This window comes from Ornithodoros turicata, chromosome 4, assembly GCF_037126465.1.
Source record: "Ornithodoros turicata isolate Travis chromosome 4, ASM3712646v1, whole genome shotgun sequence".
Lineage (NCBI taxonomy): Eukaryota > Metazoa > Arthropoda > Arachnida > Ixodida > Argasidae > Ornithodoros > Ornithodoros turicata.
Genome location: NC_088204.1, coordinates 78,166,543 through 78,181,459, shown reverse-complemented (window position 1 = coordinate 78,181,459; position 14,917 = coordinate 78,166,543). Strand labels below are relative to the sequence as shown.

Sequence of the window (14,917 nt, the reverse complement as noted above, 5' to 3'; positions counted from 1 at the left end):
GCTTTTTTTCAAAATGCAAGCTTTTTAGAAACCCTTTTTTCGGTTTCGGTTTCTTACCTGAAATCTCGTTCACAGAGACGATGGTCTATCATTGGCTTTGAGTGATTTGGACAAAGTCGTCCACTGATCCAATATGATCCAATGAATCCCATGTGCTGCCCGATGTGTTTTGCCGGAGGTGTCCGTCGTTTCTGATTCCCGCAGCAGAGCATCATCCAGCAAGGTAATACTTTAACTACATCCGTCTTGGATACATGAGACACACTAACAATAATTTATTAGTGTCATTACCAAGCGCTGTTGACGTAAATTCGTGGCATACACAAGCACCACAGATCTTCGACTTTGATGTACGCACACCAAGACAAAACGCAGTGTCGATTTGATTTCGCAGGGCAGCAAGAAAATGGACGATGAGCGTTTCAAGCACATCACCACGGACCCGCGGTTCCGCAGTGTGCCGCGGACAGAAAAGAAAGTCAAAGTGGACAAGCGCTTTCAGGCCATGTTTGATGACAAAAAGTTTAAACTCAAGAATGCCATGGATAAACGTGGCAGACCGATTGAACGGAAAGCCACGGAGGACCTCAAGAGATTCTACTCCGTTTCGTCGGACTCGGACAGTAGTGATGAACAAGAGGAAAAAGCTTCAGAGCCAGAGGAAGACCTCGATGAAGGTGAGCTGGCTGCACAGGAGACGGAACACGAATTATACAAGACTAACTGTGTTTTATATTGTGTCTACTTGGTTCGTCGCATGTCTTATTGGACTGTCAGTGTCTCAGAAAGTTCTCGTGTCTTCCAGAGAGTTCAGAAGCAGAATCGGAAGACCTTGCACAGAAAGCAGACAAAGAGCCACCAGACCTTGCTCGTGGTGTGGGCAACGTAGAGAGCAGTTCTTCCGAGGAGGACGAAGAGGATGAAGATGAGGAAGCTGGTACCTTGTGTTCTGTACTTCTTGGGCTAGAAACGAGGGTGAAACGATGGGGTATTTTCTCAACTGTCCTTGCCGTGTTTTACCATGTGTGAACTGAATTCTGAAATTGGGGCATCGAAAGTTTGCGGCACAGTTCCTTCAAAAGTGTGTGCTAATTACGTTTTGTGTTTTTAAAAAGTGTGCAGACTATGTGAGCAAATATGGCATTTCACTTTTGGTGGCGGAAGCAAAAGCTTTCGTGAGTTACCATTTAGTTTCGAGGTAATGTAGTTGAGCTGTAAAATTGGTGCAGCCGCCACGGAAATTGACGCTATGTTAGCATAATCACTGGCATTATTACCAATATTATGATACGATTATCAACACAGTAATATTGTTATCATTTTTACATTGATAAATTTACATTTTTTTACATTTTTACATTGATAAATTTACATTTTTTTACATTTTTACATTGATAAATTTACATTTTTTACATTTTTTACATTTTTACATTGATAAAAGTATTTAGTGGACTGCAACAGAGAAGCAATACATCCCATTTTGGCAGATGGCAAATACAGAGTCTAGGAATAAGTATGAAGCAAAAAAGGAAAAGAAAAGCAAAGCCGATAAGCACATCATTCAATTTTTATGCCATTTTTAGATCATTATTGGATCGATTGTCAATTATAGTATTGTAATTGACAAATCCTGGACAGCGTAGCACCACATTGACATGTCAGAACTTTGTTATTATACATTAGAAGAAGCTCTCCAAACTTGTTTCCTTTCCCCTAGGCCCATAGTTCATGAGGGGTCAAGGTCAGCAAGAACAGTATGTGAAGGGCTGTTCTCTCTTTCCAGTGGCAATAAGTGCTCAGGACGTAACACATGCGGAAGGACAACTCAGATTTCTTGCAATCATCTGTCGAAATTATTCCAAAAATGCCATGACAGTTAGCTAATGTATGCCAACGATGTGACCATGTTTGTGACACACTGCTTGCCTCGATCCTTTCCTCTCGCTCAGATTCAGCAGTGGAAGTTGAATGGGGCGAACTCGACCGAGATGCCCCGCGTTCGGAAGATGCTTCGCGGCGTCTCGCCCTCTGTAACCTGGACTGGGACAAGCTGCAGGCGCAGGACCTGTTTGTCCTCCTGCACTCCTTCAAGCCACCAGAGGGCACCGTCTGCTCAGTCAAAATATACCTCTCAGAGTTTGGCAGGACGAGCCTGGCCGAGGAGGAAAAAAGAGGCCCCCTGTTGGAGAAAACGGAGAAAGGACACGACGAGGAGGCACTCCGCAGGTACTCCAACGTATAAAATGGTGGAAAGTAACTGCTCTGAGGCTCAAGGTGCCTACGAACATGAACAATTGCCGCTCTCTGTCCTTTTTCGACGACTGTCATATTTCAATCGTTCGTATAAAATGAAACTGACGACATTACCTTGAGATTGAAAAGGATTGCAAAATACGAAAGAGGTACAGTGGCTAAGGTGTGACATATATATGTGTGATGTAAATTATGTACATATACACATATATATGTATGTGTGGTGTAAAATAAAATGGAGTAATCATCGCATGCGACATCCGTTAAAATGCTTTCAAAGAGGTAGAAAGCTAACTGGGGTGCTAGGATCAGGTAAATATCAGGTTCTACATTATATCCCAACGATTGAGGCCGGGTGCTGCTTACAAATTCAACTCTAAGCTACTGCTGCTACTAGCAGGTCCAAATAATTTCAAGAAAATTTAACTCGATTATGCTTAGGGTTTCCGGTGTTCATAATTTTTTAGACCTCTCGAAAAACGGTGAACATGAATGCCAAATCATATTACAGTACTACAAGATTGAATTGACTTGTAACATAATGAAATAGCAGGATAACTTCTCTTTGTCACTTAACCTCATCCGATCTTATAATACCTGGGAAAATATAAGCACCGAAATCCTGAAACCCTAATTATAAATTTATAATTAAGTAAACTATATGTTAAATTAGGGGGTAGAAATCAGGTGAAGCTGGGTTTTGCCTGCAAAAGACTCCTGAAAAGAGATCTTCATGCTGTTTGTGCGAAGAAGTGTACTAGTATCTTTCTCACCGACCCAGCATAAACTCTGCCATCATCTGTTAAAATCTGCAGCCTTTGGTTGATGAAATTGGCAACACTGGAAGTGACAGAAGGGGTGCTGAACTGCATCTGATTGCAGGTACCATCTGAAGAGGCTCAAGTATTACTATGCAGTCGCTGAGTGTGACTCTGTGGACACAGCCGACCATCTGTACAAAGAGTTGGACGGCAGGGAATATGAGGCCAGCGGGACGTGCCTTGACCTCCGCTTCGTTCCAGACGACATGGTGTTCAACGATGTACGTTGTGCCTTACACTGTAATTACATTCACACGAGCAAGTTCTCTAGATCACCTCCAACTAGGGTTGCCACTCGGTCGGTGTTTCACCGGCTTGGCTGGCTTCGTCGCTCGTTCTGCCAGTTGCCGGTAGAAAGGTGATACCGGCAGCCTCTTGCCCGTATTTGTGGCTCAAGACGTTTCATAGAGGCTTTTTCGGGGTTTTCCTTTCAAAATTCCACTACAGCTTGAATAAATCTGGACCATAGACCCAACTCCGCAGTCACCAGATAAGGAAATTGGGCCGTGGATCCAGCTGCATACAGCAGCATATGTTTCTTCGTATTATATCACTGTGGTGTTATCTAGAGCGGGCACTCTCTCCCTCTGTTTGTATGCTCCTCCACCCCTCCCTCACTTTCTCTTGCCAGCACCTCTCCTCCTTTCCATCTACTGCCACCTCCTCTCCCTCAGACGGTATTTTTCACTGTCCCTAGTGTCGTTATTTTCTTACCTGCAACAATGCAGCTGTCTGTGACTGATTTTCGTGCATTTTTTTCGAAGACAGGTGGACTTTTCATTAAAATATTGCTAGGTGTTAAAGTATTTTTAAATGTTTCATCGTAAAACTTGATTTTTTTTAAAAATCTGTGTCTACAAAGTTTGGGAAGAGACTAACAGTAATATTATGCTCGAGAGGAGTGGGAAGTGGAAGCAGAAATAACGTGCCACGTGCTCTCATCAGCAACGATTGGCCTGGTGCTAAGCAGCTGGACCATTTCAAAAGTTTTTCCTGTTTCCCACCAGTTGGAGTTTGCAGTCGTACTGTCAGCCGTCTGCAAAACGCGCCTGCTGTCAAGTTGATGTGTGTGAACTCAGCCTTTGAAGGGTACTTTAATGCAGCACGGTATTAAAAGTACCAGATAAACATCAGTCTTCAGTACATCTTTGCTCGAAAGGCAGTGTTTACTTACAGACTTTGCCTGCTGTGTAAAGTCTACCATGAGAAGCTCAGTGAAAACACAAAGTACACTAACCCCATAGATCAAATGGAAATACTTGTTTGAGCATGGAGCTTATCCACCACCATTATGCTTTTCTGCTAAACATAATCGTCTAGACTTACCCCCATGTGGGGCACCGTCAAATGTGCTGATTTATCCTCATCTTTGTTTCAGTTTTCTAGTACCGTTGTACCATTACGGTGTAACAACGCTATGGCTTTATGTCCCAAACTACTAGCTGACGGACTACTAGTTAGTAGTCACTATTAACCGGACAGCACCACCGTTTGAAATTGCCCTTTACTTTTTTTTTGTGAAGCTTCTACAGTAGATTTCTTCCAGGAACATATTGAACATGCTTACTGGCATGCATACTTCGTGCATGCACCAAGAACACTACTCCTGACTTCTAAAATTCAGCGTCAGCATCCTCTACTGCTTCGCCGCAGGAACCAACGAGCGTTGCCGAGAGCCTCCCCGACTCTTATGAGCCACTCAACTTCACCACCTGGGCCCTGCAATCTTCCAACGTGCACCTCAATTGGGACGAAGACGATCCCCGACGTGCCCGCACCTTCCGTGAGGCTTTCAAAGGCGATGAGGCGACCGATAACCTCGACGTCTACCTCGCGTCTTCCTCTTCGGACGACGACAGCTCGCAAGGTGGGGTAGACGACTTGGTCACAAAAGGTTTAGATGTTTTGAGTCCGCTGAAATGGTATTCGTGTTGTTCCACGATTCGTGACCTTCAATTTAATACGACGAAAGAAATTGTGCTCCTCGTGAGTTTCGTTACGTCGAGGTTCGACTGCATTCAAAACTTTGAGTTTGCATCAAATAGGTAATGCTATTAGAACAATATTCGCAGTTTTCAAAGATTACTTTTGAATATGATTTTTGAATATCATTTTTACCTGGCAAGTTGCCCTCACTGCGACGTCAGTAGGAATGCACACTAACTTGTTTGGCAGCAAATGCAGTTGCATCACCGTTTGTACAAAGCCAGTACAATTAATTTGAGTAACTGAGCCCGATTTCTCCCCAAATTTAGCGTACTCGAAGTTTTTCCACCCGAATTTGCATGAATTTAAAGCACACGTTTATTTATCCGATTTTTATCCCCCGAATTGGGAAAAAAATTATTCCCGAAAACTTCAGGCTCTATTCATTGGCGTACTTCGTGTCAGCATTGTGGACGAGACCGAGGCAGCCACAAAAAATTTGTGCATAGAAAAACAAAGTTACTTTGACAGTAACTTAACTAGTTACTACTATTTGCTCAGCAGCTGTATCCGTGACCTACTTACTTTCTTCGTGTAGTAAGTTACCTTTTACAGTAACTTTTCCCCAGACTATACTCTTAACTGCTACTTACTGTTGATACAAGTACTAATTTACTTAAATGAGAATAATCAGACCACATGCACATGCCTTAGAACTTTAGCTAAAGTATATAACTTAATGAATAATGAACAATAACCTTACAAAAAAAAAAGAACTGGTGTGTTTCTCGAAGGAACAACGATGGAGGAACAGGCACGAAAGTACAGAGCACTGCTCGAAGGTCTGGAACCTGAAAAGAAGTCTAAAGATGACGACATGGATATGGAAGTCACGTGGAATCCAGGTTAGAATTTGCACGTGCGTTGTTCAGATATACGCTCATGTTGATGTGCGTGTGTACAGCTCATGCTCATGTGCGTGTGTACAGATCTGAACAAGACGGTACAGGAGATGGTTGACAGGAAACAGCAACAACAGCCAGTCACCGTCTTTGAACAGTATCTGCAGAAGAGGAAAGACAAGAAGAAGCAGAAGGCTGCTGCTCAGAAGGTACGTCTGCTATTGTGTACGGGCTAGGAGATCCGCTTTGATGCGATCACAGCTCTGCGCTCGGTGTCTCATGATGCTTGATGTTGAAAATGTTTTTTTTTTTTTTTTCAATCACATTTTTCCAGCAAGTGTTGCAGTATCTGTTGACGATAAATCTTAAACTTTTAACTTAAACGATTTTCATTCATCTAGGAGGAACAAGCAGCCTTTTCGGACGACAGCGTCCCCTCCGACGTGGACCTCGACGACGACTTCTTTAGGGACGAGGATGAGAATGAAGATGGAGATGTTGCTCCAAAGAGGAAAGATGAACAGAAGAAGAAGAAGAAAGGTTAATTTTCACTTTCTCGCTGCTGCTTTGGCATCGTGCTTGTATATGTAGTTATGGCTACAGAAAGCTTGTCCCATATTGATGTCAATTTAATTTCTTTATCGAGCTTATGCAGTTTAACTTATTTATCATCTCTACTGACACAGAGAAAGGAAAAAAGAAGGTCGCCAAGGAAGAGCCGATTGATGACAAGGCAAAGGTATGTCGTGGTTTAGTGAAAGTCGTGTTTATGTACATGCTTTTTCAGATGTGAAGCTAAAATTATCTACAATTTGTCTGTCGCCCCATACAGTGGCGGGTCACGGCACACATCCCCACAAATGATCCACCATCTTGCGGCAGCATTACCTCTGTTCCTACACTTTTTCTGTCTAGCAATGCGATGCGGCGTGATACGGTGTGACACGGGCCCACATGAGGCCACGCATTACAATACGGTGCCACACAGGCTCACGTGATATGATGCGATACGGTGTGGACTAACACAAGTGAATACGATAGCGTGCAATGTGATACGATGCCAGGTGGGTGTAGGTAGTGCGACACAGTACCACACAAGTCCTAGCGATGAGACACAGCAGTACGGTACCACGTGCCATGCTTGTCAATACAATCACAACCTACAAACAAGACATCAAGGTTTTTAAAAATGTTGTGGGGAAACGACAACTTCAGCTGGACTATCTGAAGGCTTTATTTTAGAAACGTGCGAATATTCGAAATTTCAAATACGAAACTGATGTTTGATGCTATTCGAATGCTATTCGCAACCTATTTTTTCAGTATTCGAAATTTTCGAATATTTTTCAACTAGTACTGAAGCGCAGTATCACTACCGCCATTCTTTACAAGTGGGCTTTGCCTCGTTACATCCAAGAGTTAGGTGAAGCCCACTTCACGTTGCTGCCATTGTTGTTTTAATGTGCTGCTTTTTTTCTGCAAGTCGGCTTCACCTCATTACACTCTCGTGTTAGGTGAAGCCTGCTTTAGAACATTTACAATTTTCTGTCACTCAAGTTTACAACTTCTGTGACGTCATGGTCAATATTGTACTCTGGGCACTGCATGTTCCAGTAAATGTACTCCCAAACTTTCAGAGTTATGTTCGGTAACAGATGAAAATATGCGCAGTTTCTAAAAAAAGTACAGGAAATTCACAATGTAAACATAGAAATGAGGAGATGCACACAAATCAGGCTGCATGAAAAATGTTGACTAACCCTTAATGCAGTTCACCCCACTAATGTAGTCTACCAGACACAACACAGATGGACCCTTCTCTCACGATATGTTATGCTGGGTGAAAAGGCTCGCATGTTTGGAGCAGAACATAATCGAATGAGCATAACACCACAAAATATTTCACCAAGAGGTGTATTCGATATTATTTTAATTGGGCCTTTTTCTGATTATTCGAATTTGATTTGATGTTGAGAGTCGATATCACAGGTATTGTTGGATACGAACACTCCCTGTTGTTAATGGAAATGCTTAGGGATATATTCCCCAGTTTGCTATTAACAATGTAACTTATGAGCAACATTGCCATTGCTCTTATATCGTAGGGTTTCATGATATGAGAAATACCAATCACAGATTCTTTAATAGCCTGAAAATGGTCGTAATTCAATTTGACTTAAATGTGACGCGGCCACCTTATTTTTGTGGGATCATTTTTGCAAAAATGTTACGTTTTGATATTGCCAGGCAGAGCTGGAACTCCTCCTCATGGACGAAGATGACGGGAGACAACATTTCAACATGAAGAAGATTATTAAGGAGAAACAGCGCTCTAAAAAGACAAAGAAATCGGATTTAAAAGAGAAAGCCTCCACTGGACCAGAATTTCAGGTGAGCTGCTTCAAGCTATTTAAATTTTAGAGAAGCCTCAATGTGATACGACTGCAGTGTGACTTGTCAGATATTTTTTTTAATTATTTTATTTTTAACTTTTTTTTAGTGAAAGTGAGGATCGGGTGCAAAAGGGGGGAATCCCCGACAGATTGAATACCGCAGCAATGTTGTCCAATAGCAATGCGGCACAGCCCTGCCGCGATGAGGGGTTTACCGTGTCGTCTGCTAATGCTCGGAAGTCATCGCAGTAACTGGAAAATGGTCATCGGGGATGTGCAAAAGTTGCAAATCTGTTTAAAGGGAGCGTTTCATTAGATAGGAAGCGAAGCACAAGCTGATCCAGTGTACTTTGCCTACTGTAGTCACGAATACAGTCGCCGACCGATTTTTCGGACATGCTCGATTATTCGGACTCGTTCGCGGAACGGCCGCGGGTCCCATAGAGGTGATGTACAGGGTGTGTGCAGAAAAACATGACCCGCGTTTAGGCACATAGCTTGTTGCCTACCTAACTAACGAACTTCCGGTGGCGCACGATGGCGCATTTATGCGTGCGAAATCTGTAGAAAAATTGTGGAAGCCATACCCAGCTTAAAAAATAAACGGAACAACGAAAACGTCGGCTTCCGTGCATCAGAATAGGGCAACATGGTGGACAATAGGGTGTATGTGAAAGGGCAACGTGGTACACGTAGGAGAGTTGTGTTCAAGTACCGCTAGGGGAGCTATCGGTGCATAAATCGAAACGATGTCCCACATGGATGCTCATCGGTAGTACCCCTAGCGGTGCCTGCACATAACTCTCGTGAGACGGAAATGCACTACAATGCACTGTCATGACCGCCCTATTCTAATGCATGGAAGCCCATGTTTTCGCGCTCTGTTTATTTTTTTACACTGAGTATGGCTTCCAGGATTTTTTTGTAGCTTTCGGACGCATAAATACGCCGTCGTGCGCCACCGGAAGTTCCTCGGCTAAGTAGACAAGGAGTTACATGTAAAAATGCGGGTCATGTTTTTCTGCACACACCCTGTATAAGAACGTCCAAAATTTCGGATGCCGTGCAGCTCTGTCGCTCGATATTTCGGACTCTGTTTGCCCAACCCGCGAATTTCTCTCACGGGGTGACGGAAAACATTGGTATCATTTGAAATTCGTATCAAAAGAAATCAACCAACTAAAATATTGAGGCAAAAAAATAGGCAGTGATGATTGTTGATTTTCCATTTCTCTGAGTAGAAGAGGTCTGTCGTAGCGCTTTTGCGTCTTCGTTTTTGGCCAACGGCCCAGCACGTGCTGCCCGCCTGCGAGTCGCGCGAGAGCGCTGTAAAGCGAGCTTCACCTAAAGCACGCATGCGTTAGGTGAAGCCGACTTCCGGACTTGATGACGGCGGTGCCTCTGTCAGTGTACTTACAGTGACGAAATGTCGCTTCGGGAAATAGAAGCTGACGTTATCAGGCAGAGCTGGAAGCGCGTTAGGAAAGCATCGACAATTTTTTCCAGCCTACTGGGGCTTAGTAAAGTTTATTTTGAAGCGAAATTCGTTTTTTTCGGACTGCTCGATTATTCGGACTCTTGCGCGATCCCCGCAGAGTCCGAAAAATCGGACGGCGACTGTATAAGCACGTATATTTGCATTGACGCATGACATGAGGCTCCGTGAATCACAGTGTTGATCATTGGCACATTGGGCATTGCAGGTGGAGCTGGCAGATCCCCGTTTTGCTGCCGTGTACAACTCTCACCACTTCAGCATCGATCCAACGGATCCCCACTTCAAGGAGACGGATGGCATGAAGGCCATCCTCAAGGAGAAGGAGAAGCGAAGACTTCAGCAGAAGGACGTACCACCGGCAAAAAAGATGAAAGGAAAAGAGGAGGAGGAGGAGGAAGAGGCAACAGTGCCACCAGAAGAAACGCGACAACCGTCGCTCACCTCACTCGCAAATTCCGTGCGGATGAAAATGAAGAACAGGAAAAATAAAAGTAGATTTCCAACGTAACTTAGGCCACGGTTTTTGTTACACATTTTAGGTGTGATAACCAGTGATGGCCAGTAGTTAACTACATGTAGTTAAACTACCTGATTGTAGTTAAAAAGTAGTTATCAACTACTTGCAGAAATGTAGTGGCAACTACTAGTTAAACTACTATTTTAAGTAGTTGACTACAGTAGTTAGCTTACTGAAGGCGCCAACTATACTTCCGATTTTGCCTCAAGCTTTACGGCACGATTGTGTTTCATGCTTTTACCTTGAGCTACTTGTTTGATGAGAACGGAGGTGCAGAGCAGTTGTGTCGTGCATGTGTACTAAATCTTCACTGTTAATGCCTGTCTAGTGAAGCCTGTGGAATAATTCTGCTACTTAGTTTATCGCGTAGGCACAGAAAGAATCCCACCGCAAGCTTTGTATTTCACGATCGTAGCAATGGCTTGAGCCAAAGTTTATTACTGCTCGCGATTCATATTTAGGTGTCCAAGAACAGTACGAGGGACTGGTGTTGGTGGACAACGTTAAGTAGTTATAGATGTAGTTAAACTACATCGCAGTAGTTAAAAAAGTAGTTTTAATTACTCCCCTGAAAAGTAGTTGAACTACTAGTCAACTACTCAATCGCAAAGTAGTTAGTAGTTATAGCTAAACTACTGTAGAAGTAGTTAGTGGCCATCACTGGTGATAACCAATGATGAATTGACAAAAGACAGCCAATAGGCAATGTGCGCAAAGCGAGATACATCGAGCCCGAAGTTTTCGGGTTTAACCCCGATTCTTCCTCAAATTTGCACCCCGAATTGAAGGTTGTCACTTTAGGGTGAAACCAGATTTTTATACCTGGCCAATTGCCCTCACTGGAGCATCTGTAGGAACGAACACTAGTTTGTTTGGCAGTAAACACAATTACATCACCGTTTGTACCAAACCAGTAAAATTTCTTTGAGTAATAGAACCCGATTTCTCCCCGGATTTAGCATTCTGGAAGTTTTTCCACCCGAATTTGCATGAATTTAGAGCACGTCTGTATTTCCCCGATTTTTAGCCCCGAATTTGGGAAAAAATATTTCCCGAAAACTTCAGGCTCTAGAGATACGGTGCCAATCATACTTGTGCGCAACGCTATCAGATGCAACCTCTAATGCAATTTGACCACCTGGTGATGAGATATGAAGCTGGTCGGACCAACCTTGTTATGGAGGAGGGTGTGTACACAGGAGCAGTTCTTGTTTCTGTTCTACAACACCACCATTTTGTTCGCCTGTTCTGGCTTTCGTACGTGTGTGTGCACACCCTCCCCCCGCAAGCAAACAGTGGTCTTTTGTCTTATCGCCTTTAAATCCAGTCATCAGTTGCTCAAATCGTGTTAGAGGCCTCAGCTGCACACAAGTAGAACTGTGGTTGTACCAAAAACATGGTAGAAAACACTCCACAGTGGTAGTCACTGCAAACTGTGCTTTGTCTCCGTGCCCTATACGATGTCTTGCTATCCATTACGACATCAAATGTGTCTAACCCACCAGCAGGTGGGTGTGTTGTCATACACTCAACATCAACAACATAAGAGAGAGCCCTTGTGCCTGACCGATTTTCTAACCCGTTATACGGAAGTCAAGCAATGTTAGGACTTAGAATCTGCCTTTATTATGAACAAACCTGACCCTTTCTTTACAACAGAACCCTACAGACGACACTACGTGGGTTCTCTAGAACCCGTTTGCTTCTTCCTTCTCTTTCTGACGCCTTTCGTACACCAGGCGATGCTTCTGCTTCATGAAGGCTTTCACTACGTTGCCCTGCGGACCAATGTCGCCATCTGGAAACGGGCAAGAGTGCGTACACGTCCGGGGGCACTACGGGGTTTCATGGACTACTCACACTTAATGAACCAGTTGAGCTTGGCCTCCTCGTAGTCGTTTTCCATCGGTATGCACCTGTCATGGTCCGGGGCTTCGTACAAGTAGCAGTCGTCCCGTCGACGTCTCAAAATACGCAGTATTGAGGACTCTACGTCCCTACACGGCAAGGAAAAGCAAGGTGGTGACTTATACGAGGTGCTGACCTATACGAGGTGCTGACCTATACGAGGTGCTGACCTATACGAGGTGCTGACTTATACGAGGTGGTGACTTATTCGAGGTGGTGACTTATTCGAGGTGGTGACTTATACGAGGTGGTGTCTTATACGAGGTGGTGACTTATACGAGGTGGTGACTTATACGAGGTGGTGACTTATTCGATGTGCTGACCTATACGAGGTGCTGACTTATACGAGGTGGTGTCTTATACGAGGTGGTGACCTATACGAGGTGGTAACTTCTACGAGGTGGTGACTTATTCGAGGTGGTGACTTATTTGAGGTGGTGACGTATACGGGGTGGTGACTTATACGAGGTAGTATCAAACAGAGCGTTGAACTGATCTGAAAACTGGAATTGATCGTAATTTTTAGTTGGAACTGAACCATAAGTACTAGCTCCATCTTGTTGCTGAACCGAACCGATATAAAAACTTCGGTTACCGGTTCGGGATACCAGTTCGGTTCGCGTTGGTGTGTGGAGGGGGTGATATGGGGATTCGAGCCAAACCTTTATGGCTGAACCTGAACCCGAAACAAACCGAAAAACATTTCGGTTCAACGCTCTGGTATCGAAAAGTTGCGAGACTAGACGCATATGAAGACAAGTATCTACAATGAAAAAATGGCTAGGAAACAAGCGAGCTGGTGAAGATGATGCATAATGTAAAAACCCCGAGACTAGGGAACACGAAGGGACAGACACAACACAAAGTCTCAAAGACTTCGAGTTGTGTCTGTCCCTTCGTGTTCCCTAGTCTCGGGGGTTTTTACATTATGCAACAAGTATCTACTTTGTTTAAGCTTGGCTATTATCACCCTCAAAGAAGTCTCCTCATGCACTGATAACGCCGCTCCTAGCGCTTTTCCCCACTTTCAGAAGGCTCCTCGGAAGTCCTGTGTACCTTCTGCAATTCACGATGGACCCTGTTCATAGTTTTCGAAACTGTGACCCTTCAGCCTAAGCTTCATCGTTGGGAAGAAGAAGAAGTTGGCCAAATCCAGCGGGTGAGGAATGGTGACTATTCTGTCGCGACCCAAAAACTGCCGAGTTTCTAATGAGAGTTTCTGTTCGGGCATCAAGATCCTCAAGAGATGCAAGTGCAACTCGAAACACCTTGCATGACTCATTGCCTCATTACCATAAGTCTGCTGCACCAGCTCAAATGTCTCAGTTGCAGATTTGCAGAGTTTGATGCAGAATTTGATGTTTGCTCTCCGCTCCAGTTTGCAGCCCATACCGAAATCGCAACGGCTCGTGTGTAGGTGGTCATAAAAAAATCCTGTGTAGCACAACGACCAATATTAAAAAATGGACGCCGCTCGGCATGGGAACGAACGAAGGTCGTTGACATCAACTGCTGTGTGCTCGTACCCCGGAACTTTTTGATGGCACCTCGTAAAACTTAACGTGTTGTCGTTACAAACACACATGAAGCGACGGGATAAACTTCTTTTCACTGTTACAGTGCTTAATGGACTCTACGATTAATGTTAGTGTGAATCTGACTGAAAAATATGTACACTACCACCAAATCAAAATCACTTGCCTGTCCCTTTTGAACTGCTGATCTGCCTCAAATTTGCACATCAGGTCATCAGTGTAGCATTCGTCGATTTCAGGAACACGTCGCAACTTCTCGTGATACCAGTAGTATTTGGGCCGGTTTGGGGCCACTATAGTCTCTGTATAAGACGAAAAGGAGAAATGTCACGCCAACCCCGTTACTGCACCACGGCAGACGACAAAATGGCATAAATGTGGGATAGCTGGTTTGAGAACCTCCACACTGTAAATGCCTAATCATGGGCGCATGAAATAACGGCACAACACAGACGGTTTGTCTGCTTTGTATCGTCTGTTGAGTTATCTGTGCTTGTCGCCGTTTTCTTTTTTTATTTAATTTTTTCCTTATGGAGTCTCACAACAGACGACCTTCGCTGAACACATTACCTCGGAACCAAGTGACCGGGCGGTCAACCATGTTAAACGCCGCCTCGGCAAAGGATTCAACTATATTTTTGTGAGGACGATCTTCAGGCATTGCGAGTGTTTATGCACGAGGAACGTTGTACGAAGAAACCTAAGCTAAATAATCAGAGTGAAACTGAACGATGAGATCTGCGATCCACTCGCCCGACCTTATGTCGGCTACCCGTAGTTGCGTACTCGGTAGCAAGAAAATATCTCTTATACTTTCATATTTTTGTACAATTAGTGATTGAAATACTCACAGAAGAACCTGTCGTTAACTTTTAATAACGCCTCGAAACAGTACAACAAAATATCGATAGACAATTGTCATCATCGGCGAATCGTCGGCTGCTGAATTCCTGTAGTTTCGGTTCTTCGCTTCGTGACAGCTTACTTCATATGTATAATAATATAGTTAGCAATTCTGCTGTACTAATAATTACGCGCGGAAACACCACGTGAGAAAGTTAGAACAAAAGCAGAACGCCTGTGATTGTAGAAGTCCACACAATATACTGCACTGCCTGCACAGCGAACGAACAGCGCCGGTCAATGCTACAAACTGGAAATGTT

The 14,917-nt window shown here is 43.9% G+C and overlaps 2 protein-coding genes across 2 annotated transcripts; one reads left to right on the top strand and one right to left on the bottom strand.

Annotated features, from left to right (window-relative positions):
• The first annotated feature begins 116 nt into the window (after positions 1 to 116).
• LOC135391994 (ESF1 homolog) lies at positions 117 to 10,301 on the top strand. The gene is made up of 12 exons (XM_064622596.1): positions 117 to 223; positions 395 to 677; positions 806 to 937; positions 1,950 to 2,226; positions 3,136 to 3,295; positions 4,728 to 4,941; positions 5,795 to 5,905; positions 5,990 to 6,111; positions 6,304 to 6,442; positions 6,589 to 6,641; positions 8,150 to 8,293; positions 9,999 to 10,301. The coding sequence occupies exons 2-12, from the start codon at positions 407 to 409 to the stop codon at positions 10,299 to 10,301; spliced, it is 1,926 nt and encodes a 641-aa protein (XP_064478666.1). The 5' UTR covers positions 117 to 223; positions 395 to 406.
• Positions 10,302 to 11,913: 1,612 nt separating this feature from the next.
• On the bottom strand, positions 11,914 to 14,535 carry LOC135391993 (NADH dehydrogenase [ubiquinone] 1 beta subcomplex subunit 10-like). Its single transcript, XM_064622595.1, has 4 exons — positions 14,324 to 14,535; positions 13,920 to 14,055; positions 12,171 to 12,307; positions 11,914 to 12,108 (listed from the first exon to the last, which is right to left on the bottom strand). Exons 1-4 carry the CDS (start codon positions 14,412 to 14,414, stop codon positions 11,999 to 12,001), a joined length of 474 nt encoding a protein of 157 aa, XP_064478665.1. The 5' UTR covers positions 14,415 to 14,535; the 3' UTR covers positions 11,914 to 11,998.
• Positions 14,536 to 14,917: the final 382 nt, after the last annotated feature.

Coding starts and splice junctions, on each gene's coding strand:
- LOC135391994 (XM_064622596.1), top strand. CDS start 407: ATGGACGATGAGCGTTTCAAGCACATCACCACGGACCCGCGGTTCCGC. Junction 6,112..6,303: donor AGAAGGCTGCTGCTCAGAAG/GTACGTCTGCTA, acceptor TCATTCATCTAG/GAGGAACAAGCAGCCTTTTC. Junction 6,443..6,588: donor ACAGAAGAAGAAGAAGAAAG/GTTAATTTTCAC, acceptor CTACTGACACAG/AGAAAGGAAAAAAGAAGGTC.
- LOC135391993 (XM_064622595.1), bottom strand. CDS start 14,414: ATGCCTGAAGATCGTCCTCACAAAAATATAGTTGAATCCTTTGCCGAG. Junction 12,308..13,919: donor CAGCAGTTCAAAAGGGACAG/GCAAGTGATTTT, acceptor CTTGCCGTGTAG/GGACGTAGAGTCCTCAATAC. Junction 12,109..12,170: donor GCTCAACTGGTTCATTAAGT/GTGAGTAGTCCA, acceptor GCCCGTTTCCAG/ATGGCGACATTGGTCCGCAG.